This window comes from Perca flavescens, chromosome 8 (assembly GCF_004354835.1).
Source record: "Perca flavescens isolate YP-PL-M2 chromosome 8, PFLA_1.0, whole genome shotgun sequence".
Lineage (NCBI taxonomy): Eukaryota > Metazoa > Chordata > Actinopteri > Perciformes > Percidae > Perca > Perca flavescens.
In genome coordinates, this window is record NC_041338.1 from 22,367,435 (window position 1) to 22,391,115 (window position 23,681).

At 39.0% G+C, this 23,681-nt stretch overlaps 1 protein-coding gene across 1 annotated transcript; it reads right to left on the bottom strand.

Annotated features, from left to right (window-relative positions):
* Positions 1 to 412: 412 nt before the first annotated feature.
* On the bottom strand, positions 413 to 23,585 carry arih1 (ariadne ubiquitin-conjugating enzyme E2 binding protein homolog 1 (Drosophila)). Its single transcript, XM_028586165.1, has 14 exons — positions 23,090 to 23,585; positions 11,370 to 11,437; positions 11,080 to 11,227; positions 8,891 to 8,983; positions 8,735 to 8,790; positions 7,710 to 7,776; positions 7,426 to 7,532; positions 7,251 to 7,293; positions 7,052 to 7,123; positions 4,764 to 4,894; positions 4,466 to 4,523; positions 3,871 to 4,131; positions 2,978 to 3,090; positions 413 to 2,891 (listed from the first exon to the last, which is right to left on the bottom strand). The coding sequence occupies exons 1-14, from the start codon at positions 23,375 to 23,377 to the stop codon at positions 2,807 to 2,809; spliced, it is 1,590 nt and encodes a 529-aa protein (XP_028441966.1). The 5' UTR covers positions 23,378 to 23,585; the 3' UTR covers positions 413 to 2,806.
* Between the last annotated feature and the right edge of the window lie 96 nt (positions 23,586 to 23,681).

A 23,681-nucleotide genomic window follows, 5' to 3' on the forward strand; every position in this document is an offset into this window, starting at 1 on the left:
ATGAAATTTCTCACAAACAATACATTATTTTTGACTTTGGGACACCTTTTCAACTCACCATGTGTAGAGGACAAAAATACATTTTAACTACAGTCTTGTGTGACTGCGGCTGTTCCATTTTTGTAAACATTGCCTATGGGATATAAACTAAAATATGAAATTCAAGTTAGAATGGCCATGTCTTTGTCACCATCCTGTGGCAGAATGTTGAGTTGCAAATTCCCTTTTGTCAAAGCTGCTTTTTACGCGGAGAATGTATTTCCAGTGATGGGTTTAGCTTGTACTAGTCTTAGGGTCACGCTTTTAAAACGCATAAAATATTGAATGTGGCAAAATACTTTTTGAATGAAAATGGCTGCTGCTACAACAAAAACATTGTGTCCATTATCAAACAACCACCCATGCCAGAACGATGTTTGCAACATTTTGCACTTTAATATTTTCTCCAAAACAGACAACTAATTTTTCCCACATTTTTACACTAATAGGAAATAAAACACCTTTGATAGCATAAAGAAAAGAAATGTAGAAAAGTATTAAAAGTTTTTTGGATGTCTCAATTTAATATAAGTAGCTGCTTCAGTTACTTCAAACGTTATGTCGAAATGTTCATGAACTACTAGCAGACACAATGAAAACAGAGTGAGCCCTGGAGAGATTAGCCTAATGAGCACAGCTATAACTGGTGTGTTACTGCAAGACAGCTTAGAGAAAATAGCCCATCTTTTGTTACTATCCATTCAACTTGTGTCATCATTGGTTTGTGACTTAAGAGACAATTATTCAAAAGTGACATCATACAAACAACCACCTGATCTTTATCATACAATCTGCAAGTAAAAGTGGTGCAAAACAAGCTAACATTTTTGCTTAAAATCAAAATTATTAAAAAGAAAGTTACCAAATATATTCCAAGCAATTCTTGAAGACACAGCTCTGCCAAGGTCTGTCAGACACTACATCACACAATACATAGCGCAGAAATGCATCATGGATGTTTGGGTAATTAATGATTGTGACCAAACCTACTCTAATGACTCACACAGTACTCCCAAAAATGAGATTTCTCATGACATTTATTCAAATAAACAATACAGTTTATAATTTGCTAGGATAAAATAATAAGTTTGAACACATAAGAAGCATTTGGGAGAGAACTCCCCAAATATCTGAAACTGGGTTAAAGGATGTATTTTAATGAAAGCTGACACTTTGGTGTCATCTTCTGACTTGCATCAGTGCCTGTATATTCATGTCCCCTCCAGTCAATCTTGTTAAGACTGTCATATTGCAGAGACATGAACGAGCATTTACAAGCAGAGAGCTTGACAACCAGAGCAACCACCACAGAACGATGCAAAACCTGGAGGGGCACTGACATTTCAATGTTGAATCCTCAACCCATGTGCGAAAAATACAGTCTTTAATGCAAAAGCATAACGGCATTATAAAACAGTCCTACAACCTTTTGCCCTATATTTCTCATCTGCCTAAGGATCACGCAAGTCCATCTGTGTAGCCTGGTTTAAAGCTATGTTCAGTCTCACTGCAAGGCCGGAGAGCTCTTCAAGGAGGCACAGCCACTATCGGGCCCATGCCAGTATTCCCTGCAAGAGTGATGCAAATGCCTGACCCTGTTTGACAGCGATCCAGTCCAATTAGCAGCACGACAAAGCTGTGCTGTCAGTACATTCTATTACCCTCATTCAATCCCCAAGGTGCAAGCTGAGCTTCAAGAGGGCTACCTCAAGCAACGTCGGGAAAGAAAGAAACAAAGAAGAGTGAATGTCACTCAGTTTGGCTCTTGCAAATAATTAGTAATGTTCTTAAATGTTAAACACCTCTAAAAACAACTAAGAGGGTACGGAAAAAGATTAGAATAGAGGGACACAGGGCTGATGCGTTCTACCTTACCTTTGAACTGTTAAACCTTTTCTGCTCTTGGTTTCTAACTCAGCCGTGCACTTTAGTACTTTATCTGATTACTTGGCAACTAAGAGAAATTCTTTCTATCGGTCCCCATTTAGAGTTACTGATAAGGTGTAACTTGTGCACTGCTCCAAAGAGACTGAGGATGATAGGACGAATGTCTTATTGCCAAAGACATCCAAGCTCCCACACACTATGGAGGGAGTAGACAGACTCAACGTACATGGCAAAGAACACCTTTCTCAATATTGGTAAAGAATAAATATTTCAAAATTATGCAAACACGTGCCACTCTCTTCCATGCATATGGACTATTTACAAATTGAAAAATACAGACTTGCTATTTTGTTCTTTTGATGTTTTTTTTTCTTCTTTTCCCCCCTGAAATGTCTTTGCCCCTTCGCAATCAACCTATCAACATTCAACCACTCAGACAAGGATCTCACCACATATTGCAGACATGGCCAGGACAATTAAAGCTGTGTTGAAAACATTTTCACACTAATGGGAAAATAAAAGTCAAAATCAAAACAGAAAAGATTCACAAGCAAAAAAACAAAAATGAAAATAAGATAGTTCAGGGGAGGTGTTACAATACAAGCCAAAAGGATGTATTTGTTTAAGGTGGATTTTCTGCTTTCTCAAGACTCCACTCTGTTTCTAACAATACTGTAGTACACTTTCTTTTTATTACTCTACCTACTTTATTTAAATATAATTTACTTTGAAGATTTTGTTAAACAAATCCAGGAAAAATGATGAAAAAGTGGTTGGTTTGCCAAAGGAGAGGCGTTAGAAGGCCCGTGCTGCCCTGTTAAATTGCATCAGTGCTCTAGTTTGTCAGATACTCAAGAGTCCGTTGCATTGGGACGTGTCCTCAATCCTCAATGTACTCCCACAGGTCCTTCTCATAGCCTTCATGCACGTGCTGTAGCAGCACTCTTCGCCTGCTCTCACAGTATCTGTAGAGTAACAAAACATTTGTTAACATCCACAAACACCAGCGTTAACAGTACCAGGCAGTGATTATGATTCTTCCTTTACTGACCTGTACTTATCTTGTACTTTCTGCTTGATGTCCTGCAAGGAATCCTGGGAGATATCCCGCTCTAGGTAGCCAGACAGAACCTCAGTGGCATTTTCCAGGTCTGCTTGGTTGTTCTGATGAACAAAAAAAATGGATAAACAATATTATTTGTACAGAAATGTCAGTTATCGATGATAATGTCCCCTACACGTTAAAGCATCCTGCATAAAGCCCAGCTCAGACTACAGGAAGTTTGAGCTTATGTCCTCCCATTCACTTCTCCTAAAGCCGCCTACACATGATAGGCGGCAAAACTGCTTTGCGCAGGCTGTTCCATTGATTTCCTACACTTTGCGCTGCGCTCAAAGTTCAAATTTTTTCAACTTTGACCTAGTTGCCGCTGACCTCTGTCGTTACCTAGCAACCGGAAATAGCTTCCTTGCCACCCTCGATGACGAATACCTGCGCTGTGCTTTGCTTTGCGCCCTACCTAGCGGTGCACAGAAAGCAAATCGCGGCTTTACAATCGAGTGACTAATTCGGTCTTGGGCCTTTGTCAGTGGACTGGTACAGAGAGAAGAACGATGAATGGGAAAGTGGCCAGAATTTCGGGGGATTTCTGTTTGTCCGCAAGCAAGGTATTCTAATCAGTTATGAATAAATGACTGGCTAAAACTTATTAGGGACACATTTCAACCAATGATTCTAACACCAACAGTTACGAACCACAATTCCATTAGAATGATTCATTCCTCATTTAATGGCAGTGATTACTGTCAAGATCAACACTTTACACTCAAAACTGTTTTGCAAATGGTATTTGTAAATATAATATGAATATTAAAATAGCTTAAGTTATTTATGTCATGCACCATCTGCTCACAGTTATGCCAACAATTTCCCTTTTATCATACCTCAAAAATAATGGACTGGTTGTTCTTCTTGAGGTAGAAGGCAAAGACGTAAGTGAACATGAGTGTGGAGCGGCACTGGCACAGCACATCCACAGCCTTCTTCAAAAACTGCACCTCAATCCAGGACATGTTGTGCTGCTGCATCTCCTCCATCTTCTGCTTGACCTGAGCATAGAGCTTGTGCTCAAAGCGCAGGCTCTGCATGTGGTTCATGTAGCGGTTGCAGTAGAACAGGTACCTCTGCAAGGCTGCCCTGGAGCGCTGCACACAAAGCATGGAACTGGCTTTAACTCAAGCATGCTCCACTTGATCATTAGCATTGCAACATATAATTCATGTCTAAATTGTATTCTGCAGGAATTCCTGCCCTGTAAAGCGACTTTCACCAAAAAGTGGACAAATTGTTGTTGTTGTTGTTGTTGTTGTTGTTGTTGTTGTTGTTGTTATTATTATTATTATTATTATTATTATTATTATTATTATTATTATTATTATTATTATAATAATAATAACAACTATGCCATTATTATTATTGGTATATCCGACAGCATGCAAAGATATCTAAATATCAATGTCAATGAGTGTAATTAATTACCTCCTGAGCATCTCTGGCTGCCTTCGCATCATCTTCATTGTAGCGATTGCAGTTGTACCTGAATAGTCAATGCCAGATCAGAACCATCAACAATGTTTTCCAGAATACCATAACAGACTTCACTTTTTGACAATATCTTATTTGAATTGATATATTAGACTTCTACATATTTAAAAAAGGCTTAAGTTTTTAATTGAAATGAAACGACACTACTCAAAAATACCTATTTGAAGTATACTCTAACATGGCACTAGAAGTAACACCATTGTCATTTACTATGTAAACCATTAGCTCTTACCAGGCTGAGCCATGGGGTTCCCATGGACCCAGGCAGACCCAACAGAACTCAGCTTTGCAGTTCTGGTTTCGACAAACCATGTGATTGCAGCCACCATCTTTCTCAATGGTCACATGGCATTTTGGACACTCCTGTCATGAGAAGAGAGTGATTTTCGTAAGTCTCTGCACCAAGGCCAAGTGTTTTACAAAAAGCAAATGTTAAGAGGAATTCAAGCAAATAACATAAAAAACATACTTAAAAGTCTGTAGATGTTAAAACTAAAGAAGCAATTTGTTTGGGTAGGTCTTTCATAAGTCTAGAGTTGTGTCTGAAACAATAATAAAAAGGCCTGAAGGGTTGGGACTAGGAACATGTCTTTCAAACAAATGAGCTGTTTTGATTGGGCTAACACTTGTTAGACTCTTAAGGTGTACACTAGAGGTGTGACGAGATCTTGTCCCTCACGTGACGAGAGTTCTCGTCGAGGTGAAAAGTGTCTTGCGATATCAGTACACAAGTGCAGAGCAGCAGCCTTGAAATTAACAAAGAAAATCCCCCGCCCGTTCTCCAAAGTTGAATCCGAAAACTTTACTTTCAACGATATTAAACTAGGCCTGTAACAATGATTACATAATTGTCTAATTGTCAGTTTCTTTACGTAATTGCAGTTTCTTTGTTTAACCGCAATTAATTGCAAACATTAGCTAAGGTCCTAAAGGGTATGACTTTTGAGGGTAATTGTTGATTTTGTTTAGATATGCCAAATTGTAATTATATAAGTAACTATTGGTCAGACTATTGAGCTAAAGCTATGCTAGTTGTTGGCACTTATACATGTTCATAGCAACTAAAATGACAAGGGGGGAAACCTCTACAAAAAATGTTTTATGATAATAAAGAGGCGTTGTTTCCTTCATAGGCTGTGTACCTGTGTTATTACATTATCTGGGTAACATAACAGTGATATAACCAAAAGATGTGTCCTGGAATTCATTCAAAACTTTGTTAAAAAGTTTTGTTTAATTTGTTAAAAAAGTAAATACATGTTTTTAAATTTGACTGAATGAGACAATTATATTGTTAATCGCAATTAATTGTAAAGTAAAATTTTGAATTGTTACAGCTCTATATTAAACAAAGAGAAACGTTCTCCGTTTGTCCTATATGGTCATAAATCAATACTAGAGTAGCCTACATCCTTTTTTTTTTTTTTAGTGCTGCAATTAATAAAATGCAGAGGAGGAGAAAAGAACATCTGTCTTCACAAAAATCATCTGTTGAGTGTTTGATGGTAATTAATTTGTGCTTTAGAACTTAATCAATGTGAAACAATAGTAAAATAAGCTTCATTTCTTTCTGTCTACTGTACAATGACAAATTCAAGCACAAAACAACTGGTCTCGACGGTCTCAACTACTGCCAGAAAACGCTTAGTTATGTTGTAACCTTGGTTCTCTGAGTGAAGAGACTTATCTCTCCACCGTACATATGGAATAAGTAAAGGTGTAACTGTTAGTTATACAGGAGAGAAGCCAGTCATTTGAGTTTGTGGCAAAACCTTTCAGTGCTCGTTTTTCATTTTGTGACTTTTGATTGAATAAAAGACTATTTTTCCAGTCTTATTTCTTCATTGAAGTTTTTAGTAAAATAGTGTTAAAATCTTGTCTCGATCTCATGAAGCCAATCTCATATCTCGTCTCGTGAGCTGGGTGTCTCGTCCCACCCCTAGGTGTGCACTTATCAAATATTGCCTGCATACAAATATGTGATTAAATTTAGGTAGACGTTCCCACGTGACTGTACAGTCTGTTTTCAACCTCTTATTGTTTAGTATGACTAGTATTTCCACAATTTAAATGTCTTTGTGCTCATCACTAGGGCTGCCACCTCTTAGTCGATTAGTCGACTAATCGGTCGTTTTGGTCTTAGTCGACTAAGATTTCTTTGGTCGATTAGTCATTTTTTATGCTTATTCATGCTTAATTACTTATTTCTAACAAACTTCTGAGCACATTTATGGTAAACACAAGATTTAAAGTGGTGCTTTTGCAGGATTAATTGTGGAGAAACTCAGTTTTACAGAGGTTTAATTAACTACATTTATAATGTGCTTTTCTAGTCTTAACCACCTCTCAAAGCAAACAGCTCTGTCAATTAAATCAACTAATCGATTAGTCGACAAATCGTATAAGTGTTAGTCGACTAAGAATTTCTTTAGTCGAGGACAGCCCTACTCATCACATTAATTACCTACCAGCATGAACCAGACAAGAGGGTAAAACTAACCGACCACTTTAATTCCATACCTTAGTATTTGCTGCAATCCAGTTTGAAGTTTCACTATCATCATCACATTTCTTAATCCATTTTCTCAACCACTACAAAAGAATTTAAAGAGTGAGAAATCATCACACAATGAATGCTACTCTTAATAGTATTTCACTCAAGATGTTGGAGGAACAGGTTAACATTTCTGTAAGGTATAAATATTCCCAATTGGCTTACCTTACACTTGACAGGATCATGCCAATTCTCTCCACAGTTGAAGCTGCACCAACATAAGGCACATAAGTCAAATTTACAAAATATTAATAATTGCCATTAAACTTACAAAGTCAACATGCAAGTACTGTAGCTGCCTGTTCACAATAGTCTAATACACAACAACAAATTATCTTACCAGAACTGACGGCCACACTTGCATCTCACTGGCTTGGCATCTGGGTACTGGACTTTGACAACATGATGGCAGTCCGGTGCAGGGCACCACTTTAACAGTCGATTGCACTTAAAAGTGTAATGAGAGGTAGAAGATCAACTCATAGTTTCATGAACGCTTAAGTATAAGGTCCTTGCTTTTATAAATAGTGCATACAGAATAACCTAACAGTGCAACATCATAAATCAAGGCTTTATATTTCATTTCAACATACTGTTAAGGAGGAAAAAAATCTCAAAGCTTACCTCTACAAAACTATTTGTAATTAAATGCTGGTACTTCAACTTCACTTTTGAATCTGTTATGAGGCGCCTATAGGAGAGGTCAAATCATTTATTAGCCTTCATTACATAAAATGGATGACTTTGGTAAAAGTTTCCTTTCTTCATATTCAGTGCATAACTCCCAAGTAACAATGCATTCACATTTTCCTGAGTAGATCAATGAAGTAAAATATAAATTGTCATAACATTGAGAATATTAATTTGTCTGCTGGCATTAACTATTCACAAACAACACAATTACAAAACTTGAAAAAGTGCAGGCTTCTAACTAAGACGTGCAAAATGTGAATAAAATATTCACTAAAAATTGACCCTAAACTGGTCAGTGAAAACACTGTCAAGTCTCTTGCTCGCTGGTCAGATCAGAATGTAGGTTAAGACAATTACTGTCAGCTTAAGAGCTGGTAGAAGAGATTAGTGTCCATGCTTTCAATATAGAGGTATATTTCAATGCACTACAGGCAGAACATCAACATTTTAAAGTAGTTAAGAATATTAGAGAGCCCTGCACCAAAAACTCTTTTAGAAGGCAAATGTAAGGTGAAAAAATTATTCCAATTTACAGTTTCTATTTCTGTTAAATGCACTGTACAAATGTGTAAAAATATATAAATAAAGAAATAATATCTGATTTTAGAAATTATATGTATTTCTGTTTGATTGGTTTAGTAATTATGTTGGGGTTCTTGACTAATTGATTGTAACGGTTTGACCAAATACTATAGTGTACAGGCTTTATTATTATTTATTATTGTTGTTTTCTGGCTTTTCAAGACTTTATGGTAACAATTGCTAAATTTAATTTATTTTAACATTGCAGATGTTACAATTATCCTTCTCAAGTAGTTTGTTAGTGAACTGTGTCTGTCTCTGTACATAATCACAAAAATTGGGACAAAAAAGAGGAATCATTTTTGTTTCCTACTTCCTACTACTATACTGCTGACCAGTATACAACAAAACATCAAAACAAACAAGATACTCACATGACGGTGTTGTCATCAACCAAAATGTCACAACTATGAGCAGGACAAGAAATGGTCTGAGAAAACAACACAGAAGGCAAATCATTAGTCAGGCAATTATTAAAAGACTAACAGTGATCAGTGACTCGTACCCTAAGAAAGAATCTTGGTGGGTACCTGTCCCATTCCTTCTTCTATGATTTTGGTGGTCAGGTAATCTCCCCAGCACTGCATGCAGAATTTGTGTCCACACTCCAGGCCTGTAAAATACTGTAAGAGAGAAGCATCTCGTAAATAAGACACACAAGATATAACATGATTATTAGCATATGTACTTCTGGTAACCAGGCAAGTCCAAGCCTTTAGAGTGAGGCCATTGAAAGGATTCCATATTTTGACAAAACAATTTGGTTTTAACAAACTGGTTAAAATAACCGATAAATAATTCTGTTTGCTACAAACTCCAAGATACATATATTCTAGATTAAAACAGTCTGGATTATGCATTTTTAATTCTGGTTTGGGAGAACAACAACAACAACTTAATATCCTATCTGAAACACTAAACCACCTGGCCTTGATAATATACATGTATCCTTTGTTGAGATAATATACTCCAATATGGAAATTTAATTTAGATCAATTTATGAAGATTTGTTTTCACCTTGACATGCAAGTTATTTCGTTTGATAAATGTAAACAAAATAATAATAATTCCATTCAATGTGTTTAAATGTTATAAAACAGTCCAACAGCCATATCTGCAATCAGCTGTATAATGTATGCTCAAATCCATCCTTAATTGGTTTGTCATTAAGGACAGTGTTTAAAAAAAAAAAAAAAAAAAAAAAAAAAAAAAAAAAAAAAAAAAAAAAAAAAAAAAAGTATACTAAAAAATAGACACTAGATTAAATCAAACCTTCCATAAGGTTGGAGTGGTAAACTGTACTGAGTGCACCAACTGTAATATGTTCAATGACCGGACAAACAGAAAACTGTTTAGTACTGACTTGGACCACCTCTGGCCCATATTAAAGAGCAGTCACATTTCTGTGATCTTGACTGAAAAAAAGACCAGCAGCATTCACATTTTAAAGGTAAGAAGAACATTGGTGCTTTCTGCAACTGCAAGTTGCTGGGTAGATACAACATTCTACAATTGCTATGTCCACTCCGGTGATGTCTGATGGGGTATAACATAAATCCAAATGTTTAAGGTTCCTGGATGATTCTTCCACAACCACAGAAAGCACTTTGTTGTTATGTTGTTTAGCGTAACCGTGCCATTTGACACGTGATGGTCATGAATAGATCAACCTTGTCTACTACAATGTTAATGTATGTTCTGGCATCACGACATGTAGCATGTAGGTATTAATGGAAACGGGGCTTGCCAGCAGAATGTCCCTCAAACAATTACACTTTCTCCATCAGTCTGTACATACAGTACAGGATTGTAGGTAACCATGCATGATTAGGAAACATCCACATAAATCAACCCCTCGATTTGAATTTTGAAATAACCAAGTGAAATTTGTAGCAGTGAGTGGCACTTGGTAGAGAGGAGCTAGGTCAATAAGGGATACACATTCTGCCATTTTTGGGACACTTATTTTCCATTTACTGCTGAAAAGGAACAGCATTGCAGTATTTGACTTCAGATATTTCCAAGTGAGGAGAACATAGAAGCATTCAGCTTTCCATCAGAACGTTATGTAACACTTTTTTTATTTTTTTTATTTAATAGTTTATCCCTCAGCTCTTTGTACTAAACTTAAAATTGGAGCAATTTCCAATATCATAACCACAACTGGCCATGCCACCAGCTGGTAGGGAGAAGTCTAATTACAGGATGCAAAGTCTCAGCTAATATCCTACCTTTAACTCATGCAACCTTTGGATTTTAGCATAAACTTTTAGCATGCAAAGTAAAATTAGATTGCTGTACTGATAAAGAATTCAAACAATAGTGAATACTGTGAGTTGAATTAATGGCACTGAGATACATTCACAGATTTATATCTGTGGTTGTAGAAGGTATGAGAAAATATTAATCATAGTACTTTATAACACATAATGTGATGTCAAGTTAGCCATCCTCCTTTTCTTTTGCTAATGTGTTAGCCAAGGCAGTTAACAGGGTCTGAAAAAACAATTAGGAAAAGGATTAAAATGTCAGTCTGTGACAAGGTCTCAATTAGGGGTAATTTTGTATTAAACAAGTTAAAATGTCTCTTAAATCTCCAAAGCAGTATAAAGCAAAGAAACAACTTTCACACAAAAAATCCCTATCGTAACACCACAACTTAAACCTGAACACACATTCGGCTATTGCATCACAATCCTGGTGTCATTGTGGGACTCACAGTGTTGGGGAAGTTCAGATAGCAAATCTGACATGGCATGTCCTGTGCCGATGATCTAGTGTTGATTGGAGGACGGATCCGAGGCTTCTTACTGGGGTTAATGACATGACACTCCGAGAAAAGCTTGTCCAGGTTACCATCAAAATACCTGTATAAATTGAGACAAAAAAAGAAAGAAAACAGTGTTTAAAAAAGCATTAAGAAATGAGCTCTCCCAGGAACTTCTAAGCTAACATACTTTTTGGCTGGCAAGTTAAAGGTTACAAAGAATGTACTTCAGAGATTCTTACCTTTCCATAAGCTTTTCTTTATCCCAGTTGAAGTGACTGAGGAGGATGCGTGTTATTGTTGCAGGATTCTAGAGGAATAAGAAATGGTTTGTTGGTCAGAAATAAGCCTGAAGTTTACATTTAACTACTGCCAATATTCACTGTAACACAAAAAGAGGGTACATTTGACATGAAAAGACACTACCACCACCATAAAACTACAGCCATAGAAGTAACATAAAAGGTAGTATTCACCGCAGGGCTCTTTTACTGGATTGCATGACACTGAAGAGGAGTTTACATTTTTCTGTTCACAGTAGTTACTTAAGGTAATTACGGCCAGCAATTAATTCCAAATGAAATACAAGTTTTAGATTTTTGTTGAGTCTGTAGACTTTTCACAGGCAAAATGGCAACAGTTTATGATGCAGTAAACCAGATATTCAAAAACATCTTAGTGCACCTTGCCTAGGGTTGGGCATCAAGAACCGATTCCTAATCGGAATCGTTTCAAAAATTACGATTCCATCGGAATAGTTTCTTTATTGGAATCGTTTTGGAATCGTTTGGAGGATTTGGTTTCAAATCCGATCATCACTTTCCAATTTAACATGCCCAAGTTTGGGTTTCCGTAGCGGCCAGGTGCTTGTTGTGTTGCAGCCTTGGAGCACAGTAAGCGGTGCTCTAGTGTGGCTTTATTTTACGTTTAAAAAGCCCTGTCAAACTGCAACCCAGCTTTGAATCAAAATAAAACTTTCCTCTTATTTGTGAAATAAGCATGTGACCCGTTTCAACTCCACCACTCAAAGAATCGGAATCGAGAATCAATAAGAACCGGAATCGAAAGGAAGAATCGAAATTGGAATCAGAATCGTTAAAATCCAAACAATGCCCAACCCTAACCTTGCCTGTGACTGGACAGGTGATGGTGTATCAGAGGAAAGTGAACACGCCAGCTTGCAGTGATTGAAACCAAATGTGGTGCATTTTAATGGTACAAACATAAATATGTTTTGTTTAGAGTGTACTGTGTGCCTAATTGGTTAAGCTCTGACAATTCTGAATGAAAGGCCAACAAAGCCAAATAGACACCTGTCCAAAAAATACATTGAATGGAAAAGTTCCATTGCATAAATTTCACAGCAATCCTATTTCTAGTAGGGGTGGGAATCACCAGAGGCCTCACGATACGATATCATCACGATACTATTGCGATTTTAAACATATTGCAATATTCTGCGATATATTGCAATGTATTACCTTTTTTAAAACTTCAAATGATGTCCCCAAAGGAACATTTTGTCAACATCTGTTTTATCTAAAAATATACATTTCTCTGTCTGTTCATCCCACTTCGATTATATTGCTGCAAAATGGGATTGTCAAGCAGACAGACTGACCAACACATATATCATAAAAGATCAATACTTGGCATCTGTTTATCGATACAGTATTGCCACGAAACATATCGCCATACTATGCTGTATTGATTTTTTCCCCCCACCCCTAATTTCTAGCTTAATCTAAGTATTTGAAAGTGAACTTGGTTGATTTGTGCTCTATGTGCTCAATGTGCATGTGTAGATAATCCCACTAAAGGATGTACATTGCTGGGGGTAAAGCCTGACACAAGGTACGTCTTTCATGCGCCGGGTGTCCCTCCCCTTTGGCTATCTCCGCTATGCATGCTTAGTGCTGCCCAGGAAGGTTGGGATTGGTTTAAAGATATAAAAACAAGGCAGTGTAGCTAGACCATACTCAAGCACTCACAGCGCTATGAAGATAGGTCTTGCAACACGAGACTATTGGCGCTTTTCCATTACATGGTACCTACTTGCCTCGCCTGGACTCTACTTGCCTTTTTTGGTTTTCCATTACGAAAAAAAGTACCTGGTACCTGCTAACAGGTACTTTTTTTAGTACCTGCTCAGTCGGGGTTCCAAGCGAGCTGAGGCGAGCCGAGAAGGTGACGTGAAACCCTGCAAGCTGCTGATTGGTCGGAAAGAAGCGTCACTGATCAATGCATTGCTAGCGAGAGACGGCATTTTAAATAGTTTAGCCAGCGGTGTTTTTTTGCTGCCGGAGGCTCCACGCAGAGCTTTCTCCGTAGCATACAAGTGGCCTGATGGTTATACTGGTGCGCTGGTGTGTGCATGTGTGATGTGTGTGTGTCGGTCGCCCGTGTGTGTGTGTGTGGGGAGCTAGTGAGCGAGGGAGAAGTGAGAGAGTGACGGCGATTATCTCCGCAGCGAGTAGCGACTCTAGAGTCATATATATGTGACCACGGTGGGAAATCTGAAGCAGTAAACGTTAACTATCTCTTTGATATCATGTTGTTTACGGAGACGGAGAACCAGGAAATGCGTCGGGGATATGTCAATGGGAAAAGCAAGCTACTAAGCCACGCCCACGGCAGTTGCTATGACGACCAGCCACGCTGAGGCGATACTAAAATCTGCAATGGAAAACGGACACACAGCGAGTCGAGGCGAATAGAGTCGAGTAGAGTCAAGGCGAGTCGAGCAGGTACCATGTAATGGAAAAACGCTATATGCTATACATAGAGCTTGTAGTTGTTGGGCCCCGCCATTTAACATACAAGGCTAATCTATCCTGACCCGCCAGAATAGCTTTAGTGCACCTTGGCATAACTTCTACAAGACTATAAGTCCATATAGTAACATGCAGAGATATCGGTCATATGTTTCTCCCATCAGTTTTGTGCTCTAGATACTGCATTCTACCCTAAAATTTTGACTTAAACACAGTGTGTGAGTATTAACCCTTTCACACCGATGGCTCAACCAGGGTTATACCCAGGTCGACTGTGTGTTTGAATGAGTTAACCCTCCCCAATCCCCTCTGCTTCACGACCCAGGTCGCCAGGTAGGTTAGGTCAGGGTATGACAAGGGTCGATTTCAATTTGAATTGCGCGACCTAGGTCACTACCAGTCGGGGCGGGACAAATTATGTTATTGGTTGGTAATGACAGTGGGACAGTCGTCACTGATCCCTGCCTATGGTCACCGCACACTTTGAAAATATAACAAATTTTGTCTCACTGTGGTTTATGCTGGGTTTTCACTGTAGACTGTATCAAACTAGGATTTTCACAGGCAGCTTCAATAACAGCAGAGCAGGTTAATTCATTTTTGAACAGTCCACTTACAATGAGTGCCCAGGTGTTCACTTGTCTGCCCCAGCAGAGCGGTAACAGAGTTTTACTTTTAATGAAATCAAACAAAGAGAAATGTTCTCGTCTTAAAATAGTCAAAAATTGTAGAGTAACTAGAGTAACCTTCTTCCTTTTCCAGCTGCTGCAATATGCAGGAGGAGAGATCAGTCTGCACATAATCACGTGTTTAATGGTGCTTTAGAATGTAACAAACACAAAATAAGCTTAATTTCTCTCTCCCTAATGTACATGGTATACAGATGGACTGGGGTATACATGTGCCAACTTAGCTGTTCACTAGTCTATATCAATGACATCCCACTTGTGGGATTGTTCAGGTGCCGCCGGAAATTCCCCCGGATGTTCCTGCTTTTTAGGCCAGATGTCCCACACCTTCCGCTTTCTTTGTGTTGGCATTTTAAACTCCAGTGGATTTATGAGGACTATGGTTAACTGCTGCGCAGATCTCTGCAGGGTGAATCGAGACAGCAAGCTAGACTATCTGTCCAATCTGAGTTTTCTGTTGCACGACTAAAACAACTTTTTAATGATCACACGTTCCAAAACAAGTTCTTCCCGAGGCTATTTTGCAGAGGCACCTTCATTTAGTACGGGGCTTAGCGCCACCCAAGACGATTGTGATTGGTTTAAAGAAATGCCAATTAACCAGAGCACATTTTTCTCCCATCCCAGAATGCTATGTGGACTAGCCAGACCCTCCTCCGAAGCGCTGTGGAGGTAGGTCTGGCAATTCGAGACTAGCTGTTCACTGAATATGACGTGTAAAGCCCCGCCCATTTCCAGCACTTAAGGTAATTGTTATGCATTGCTCCTGGGTTGTGACCAAGGTGATCTCTGAATTGTCATAATAATTTATACTTTATTAATCCCGCAAGGAAAATTACAAAATCATGACCAGGGATATACCCAAAAGAAGAGTTGAACACTGATCAAACAACCCTGGCCCAACCATGGTCAGTGGTGTGAAAGAGGTATACGTATGTGAGCAGAGTGCTATGTGAGGAGCTGCTGCTTCCAATGATCACTCTCGATCCACTCCAGGGTTTCTATTTGCTGCCTCCCATTGGTTCTCTGCTCAGGCTGACAAAAAACATGCGCCTGTTCACAATTTGATACTGCCCCGCAGTTAAGTTAAACTGTGCAAAGCAGAATTTAGAGGAGGCATGCAAAGTCATTAGTGGCTGTTAGTAAGTTGAAGATGTTTCATCGGGAGCATGAAACATTTAAACATTATAACCTAAACTGAACTATATGATTCCACTTTCTTACTGTACAGAGATAAAACAGGAATGAATCCGTAGGGAAAAAACTACTGGAGTTCATGTTAAATTTGAAAGCCAGTCTTAGTCTGCACTGTGCGGACCCCACCCCATCACACACACGTTTCTTTAGTGTTAAGGCTCTGACACACCAACCCGACGGCCGACCTTCAGCAGAAAATGCAGTCAGACTGACTGCCTCCCCGAGTTGGTCAAAAAAGTGCCTCGGAACACACCGAAGCGAAACAGACTTGAGCGTACGTTCTGCGCATGCGCAAGACGTAATACCTCTCAATAACAGCAGGCGGCGCTAATCTGTACAGTCGCCCAAAAAATGAAAACCGGCAGCTGATTGGACGTAAGCGTCACGTGGATCTTGCTGCACCCAGATTTTACAACCGAGCATAATGGCTGCTCGTTCGGAATACAATCTCAGATTTTACGAAGATAGTTCACCGAAATGTGTTTCTGAAAACATTTTAAGTGAGAAACATTTCAGATTAGGGCTGAAACAAATCCTCGAATAATTCAAATAATTCGATTACAAAAAATCCTCGATGCAAAATGACTTGCCTCAAAGCTTCGTTAAATCAATGTTACCAACGTTGTATCGCTGACGGACGGTGTTTCCGCTCAGCACCCCTCCCTCCCTCCCTCCCTCTCTCTCTGAAAATAGGTTGAGTATAACTAATATTTACATATATATTTGTATATACAGATCAGTCTCAGGTTGAAACTTGTAGTTCTGAAAGTTAAGTTGCACAACTTAATGTAATGTTTGTGTATGTTTAATGTATGCCTTAGTTTGAGGTTGATATCATTTGAAAAAACAATGTAATATGGCACTTAAATGCACTTAATAGGTTTAGTTTTTTGAGAGATTATATTGTAAGCACTGTAGGCAATATAAATGTTGCTTTTCTCCGAAAATGTTGCTTTTTTCCCTAGTTTTAGTTGTCTAAAAAAAACGCAAAAACAAATTATCCGATTAATCGATCGATAAAGTGCTAGATTTTTGGTTCAGGCTCATCCCGCTTGTCATTTCCGGGTTAGCGCTCCACCAATCAGATTGGCCATCGAGTCCGACTGCCCAACTTCCGATTCAACATGTCAAATCGTCCCAAATGAAGGCCAACGGCTCCTCCGACTGACAACGGCACGGAACACACCGAACAGACTTGAGTAACTGACCTTGCCAGACTGTCCGACGGCCGATAATCGGGTTGGTGTGTCAGGGCCTTTACAGAAACACTCATACCATCAGTCAGGGAAATCCTCCATTGGTTTTTGTAGCCAACAGACTAAAGACTACACTCAACGAGTGAAATTCCTTTGAATAACAGACAAAAATTTGTTTGAACACAGCCGTTCATTTCAAGAGATATGTGAAATTGGCAAACTTGTTTATTTCTATAGTCATTTTAAACCTTAACTGCAACGTTTAAGGATATATAGATAAACGCAGAGGGCAGACCTATCTGACGTTTATGCGGTGCTTATTTTCTGTACTGTGATGCTTTGCTAGTGTCTTTGATAAATCAAATCTAACATTACGAACCGCACATCTCACCGGCGCCACCAGTCAGACTTGTTTGGGTGGTGTGATTTTCTTTAGTCTGTGGCATAACAAGTAAATTAGCTCTCCAACCTAATGTTAGTGAGAGTGTTGACATTAAAGCATCAAACATGCATTTTAGACAATTTAGATGAGTATATTCAGTCATTTCTCACCCATGTTTGCTCAGTGCTGTTAAAGTGTATATACAGGACGCAGGGATTTTCTACCCGGAATTGTAAACAAACATTGTGATTGGAACTAGGGCTGCACAATATTTTGTTTCATCGTCTACATCGCGATGTGCGCGATAGTCGCATCGCAGGACGTTGCCGCTAAAACTTTTTTGCTGCTTGATTGAAAAGTAAACTTTCACCGTTCTCATTTTACATAATCGTTACTGGCGACCCTACCCCTTTAAGACAGGTAGCCATATGGGCAGCGTGCGTATGTGACGTAACGTTAGTCCGACGGGGTTTATTGTTATGGGAAGTGAGGCTCTCCGTGTGTAGAAAAGTACCGTGACAGCTGCTGCTGACACAGTGATGCACATACTTTTCCATGGGTAGTGAAGCTACAGTAGTCAGTATTTTATGTTCGCTGCAAAGACGAAATAAGTCACCCGATTAATGCAATGTTATCACAACGTCTCCCGGCTATTTTTCACCTCAGAAAGCTGCTACCAGCCAGGCTAAAGCTAATATAGTTAGTCTTAAGAAACAAGGCTTCTGTCCCAACTAACGTTACGGTTCGGAGATGCAACGCTGGAAACGTAACACTAATCTACAACAGCAGTCTGTGTCTGATAAAACGTAATTTACACTGATTTAAGCGTTCTTGGATACACAGTTTGTTGCTAGTGTGTGACATGCAGGTCTGCATGCACAGCAAACCACCAATCACAATCAATGTTGATCAACTTATCTAACAAACAAGCAGGCCCCGCTACTCGACCACAACCTGAAATTTGGAGGAAGCAACATGCATGCATTATTACAATCATTCACTTTAGCCTGGATTAATAGTATCATATGAATACAATGGCGTCATGTCAGTCAACCAGTGTATTTAACCATCTAATCTAATCATCACTTGAATCATGACTTCCAAGATAACCTTCGAAGTCACTGGGACTTCTAATGTGACTATTATCACCACTGTTCATCACGCCCCCAACCGGCCCGTCAGACACCGCCTACCAAGAGTCTGGGTCTGCCGAGGTTTCTTCCTAAAAGGGAGTTTTTTCTTGCCACTGTCGCAATAGCCACTGCTAATGCTTGCTCTTGAGGGAATTACTGTAATTGTTGGGGTTTTGGAATTTATAGAGTGTGGTCTAGACCTACTCTATCTGTAAAGTGTCTCGAGATAACTTTTGTTATGATTTGATACTATAAATAAAATTGAATTGAACTTGCTTTGGTGTTTGTAAAGCATTAAAGTTCAACAAAGAATGGTTCACATAAGAAAAGTTTCTTTTTTATTTTCTATGTAGATGCACTCTACTACAAAATCACCCCAGTAGTCAAGAATTATTTATTATTTCCAAATAGAGCCATTTATGTCATCTTGTAAAAATTAGTCTTTTTTCATATTGCATGAAAAAAAATATTGCAATGTCAGTTTTTTTTCCCCAATATCGTGCCTAATTGGAACACAGATGCCCCAACACAAAAATCTACTCCCCTCTGCAATACGCACTGCTAACAAACTAATTAAAGTAACAAAAGCAACAAAAGTTGCCGTTGGATTATCATGTCTAACAAACGTATTTACATCTTTTGCTGTATGAACAGGAAATTGTGATATAAATCACCTTTTCTAGCTACTGAAGTCACCACACTGACGTAGTACTAAGTGTCACTATGGTTACAGGCATTCAGGGGTCTACCCAGAATACCTGTAGGATTACAGATGTCAACTTCAAAGAAGTGTAGTTTGTATATTGCATGGCAATAAGCACTTCACATCCCATTTTTAAACTGTAATGATGGTGCAACAGTAGAGTACTTTGTGTTACAGTGCCATGGTTCAACTGTTTAGGCAAAGCACTGGGGATTGTTCTCAGCAATTGCAAGATTAGATAAGGGAATTGTCTCAATGTACCTGTTCATACACATAACGCTCATTTCACTACATCCTGATGTAATTAAGGGTCAGATTCACAGGGTAATTTAACACAATACTATTACGGTGTTCAACAATGTGTTCAGTGATAATAGCCTAACCCCGATTTTTCACTGGGAAAGTCTGTGCTGCGTTCCGGTTTCGTTCTGTCCTCCGCAACACTGTAGCATGCTAGCTCTAGCATGCTAGCTCGTTCTCAATGGCAAAACCACTGCTACAACAGACAGTAGTTCACCATAATCTACAAAAGAACTACTTACATGTCCCTGTTCTGCAGGTATTCCACGCCAAGTTGGAAGTGCGCTCTCGCTTAGAAGAAGTCTCCTGACTAATCCTGCCATGTACTAACTGAAGCTGTAGAAACAAACAGCTAGCTGATGTGATCCTTACCTAGCTACTGCGCATATGCGTAGTACCTGCGCCTCCCAACAAAGATGGGATAGAAGTGCGATGCCTCTCTGTAGCTAAAACAGAGACCTGAACACACAGGGTGAAAAGAGGATCTGCAGCAATGTGAAGTACAACAAAAATATGGTGTTTTTTGAAAATTAAACCATGTAAACCTATTCTGGTACAACCTCAAAATACAATTATGAACTTGAAATGAGCATAATATGGGCACTTTAAGCTAGTATCTACTAGAGCTGGGCTGAAATTTCAAAATCGAAATTCTGAAGCTGTTAGACGTATTTTTCCCATGACACTAATTTTTATCATTTATTCCTGTGTAGTCATGTGACTTTGCCCGGACCAGACAGCCACATGGAAACCATAATGGATGATAACGCAAACACAGAGACAGAGAAAACAGAGCAACTTGTGCCCAAAAAAAAACCTGCAGTGTCGTCGTCTGGAAACATTTTGGCTTCATAAAAAGATGATTTAGAACAACGTGATTAATTATTGTTAATTTATCGTTACTGAGGTAGAATGTGCAATTAATCTTAGGTCATATCGTGCAGCCCTAGTATCTACCTTCCACTCCAGGCACTCCTACAGTTAAACTCCATGCCTTCTCTTTTCTGGTGTTGTCTTTATAAAAAAAAAAAAAAAAATATGTGAGGTCTATTAGGTTTTCCCCCCTCCAAGATGAATCTCTCGTTGTCTATTGTGTTGTAGAGGAGACATACGATATGGGGGGGGTGTCTGATGGTAAATTGACTGGATGCTCGCGCTGTTCCACTTCCTGCCTGGCTGTCCGAACGGGCCCGCGGCTCACGTGAAAATAGACTTGGCATGTATCTTTAGCGGAGCGGAGAGGCGCATCACGCATGATTCTGGGACATGCAGTGGTGCATCTGGTGGAATATCAAGCATTGGCTTGAATGGCTGCGATTGCTCGTGGGTGGCGCGGTGCATCCGGAACGCAGCACAGACGCATCTAGTGGAAAATAGGAGTAAGTGTATCACGATGCCAGAGAATCTATTATGTTAAGATAACATAGCATTTGTGTAATTAAAGAGGAAAACGTTTCTCTAAAAATTGTTAAATCCTTTCTCAAACAGCAGTTATCAGTCATATACTACTTATTTAAAGTATTATGTAGTCCTATATGTTGTACAAACAATTATGATAGATGCATACAGCCTGTGTACACATGCTATCACACAAATGTCAAACAGCGATAGACAGGTGAAAGGCTAAATGGCCACAAAGCATGACAGTTCCTAAATAATCTGCTATAAAAGCTGAATACACTTTAATAAAAAAAATCATGACATTTGGTAGCAATGTATCAATAACGTATGACAAGAGAAAGTATAACAAAAATATACTCAGTTGCCAGTTCATTAGGTACACCTAGCTAAAACTAATTCAGTACACTGCAATAAATCCTTCCGTCATGAAGGTTACAATAGTGTTAAGAGAGGTGTTGATTCAATGCGATACTAATTTTAGAGGCTGTAGTTTGTGGTGCTGTTGAACTGTATTACTGATAGGGCTGCCACCTCTTAGTCGATTAGCCGACTAATCGGTTGTTTTGGTCTAAGTCGCCTAAAATTTCTTTAGTCGATTAGTCATTTTTTATGCTTATTCATGCTTAATTACTTATTTCCAAGAAACTTCTGAGCACATTTATGGTAAACAGAAGATTTAAAGTGGTGCTTTTGCAGAATTAATTGTGGAGAAACTCAGTTTTACAGATGGTTAATTAACTAGATTTATATTGTGCTTTTCTAGTCTTAACCACCTCTCAAAGCACACAGCTCTGTCAATTAAATCAACTAATCGATTGGTCGACAAAATCCTATAAGTGTTAGTCGACTAAGAATTTCTTTAGTCGAAGACAGCCCTAATTACTGAAGGGTGTTCCTAATATTTGGTCTACCTCACTGATATAATTTTGGTGGGAATTATGAGAAATACTACTCAGTATATCCATGGATAATCTTCATGGAGGTTTGGCCCGTTATGTCTTTCTAAAGATTGCAACGGAATCTTTGAGAGTCAACAACGTCTTTAGGGAACCGATATATCCACCAGCCACTTGTAACTTTAAAACCTGTCATTCTTGACATGTGAACTACTGTCACATACACCACATTAAAACCTTTAATTAAAAAAACAGATGCTGTTATATACCTTAAAAAGTTAGTTGTTGGTGCTGCAAAAACAAAAAAATGAAGTAGGTAGACCTTAATTCTATTTTTAGAAGAACGACTTATGACATGCAGCTGTACTTTATCCATAGTACTGATATCTTACCCATTATAGGTTTGGGGCTTGTTTATAGCGAAATAATAACACCCAGAATACTTTCTTGTATACAATGCAAAACTATTTCTCCAAAACGTAAAAGGGACAGGTCTATTAAGACCATTTTCCATTTGTAACGTTACTCAAGTGTAGCTAAGTAAAAGGAAATGGAGGCCCAAGATAACGGTAGCTAAGCCAAAGGGCTTCACTAAGTTTCCCTTACATTTAATGTAAAACATAGCTAGTTCACCCGTAGCTAGATTATGCCATTCGTGCAATCCATCCAAAACTTTTTGGAAAGTCATGATGAAATAGCTTGTTGACGTAAATAACCTAGCTTGTAACTTGCTAACCAACTCGATGACCAAGCCTTTCGTCCAACATTAAAATAACGTCAACGGCCACGTTATTTTATACATTTTGCAACGTTCACTTTAAATCGCTTGATTACCGCACTCCACTTGTCGTTTCCTATGAGTTGGCAGTTAGCTAGCTACCTAATTCAAACATTATATGCTTTTCCAGTAAGGTGCTAGGTAAACGCTTACAGTTGGCTAGTTAGCAAGCTAACATTAGCTTAGCAAACGTTGCTGACAACTTCTCAATAGGGATCAGACTACTTCCTGGCACAAACTTCGTATGGAAATTGTTACTTAAATGTCCACATTTAACGTTGTCCACGTCTTCACTTTAAACGTTACTTACACATAAGAGAGGTAGCTACATTAAGTAATAACTAATTTCAATATTGTGTAAATCTTATCACTGTTGTGAAACTGCCAAGTTCCAGCAAGTAAACTACTCCTTACCAGGCTAGCTAACGGCTAAGCTAACGTCGATGGCCTGGTTATGCTTCGCCCAAGGCTGGACCCCGGTCTTTCCTGACGCCGACATACCAGAATACCTACCTGGATGACCTCGTTGACCTCCCTGATACACTCCACCATATGCTGGAGGATCTGCTCGGCAGTCAAAACCTCGAAGCGGTAGTCCTCCTCCTCCTCCTCACCGGGACCGTGGCCACCTCCACCAGTCTCGCCGCATTCATCTCGCTCCCCACCGGCCACCACGGGATCGACCAACTCCACCTCTCCGAGCTCCAGGGTGTCGTCCTCGGGCTCCTCTTCGGCGCTATCCTCGCTACATTCCTCCTCTTCGTCGTCGTATTCATAGTTATACCCCTCGTCTGAGTCCATTCCTAGGGTGGTTATCAACTTGTGACAAGCACACCCAAGTCTACAGTGTGTGAAATGTTGATTGCGGAACAATACGAAAACCAAAATTATCCGAGGCTGTTTTTCAGCTGCAGCGAAAATAACAACAAAACGTCGCCGCTGCTAAGCCAACAAAGAGACACAGCGTCACCAGCTGACGACGGCCTTACGTCAGATGGACTGAACAGGAACTTGTAAAAAATAAAATAATTGTATATGACACACTTAAGCTGTACGTGAATATGTCTCGTAACTATTTTATAATACAGAGAAAATAATTATTATA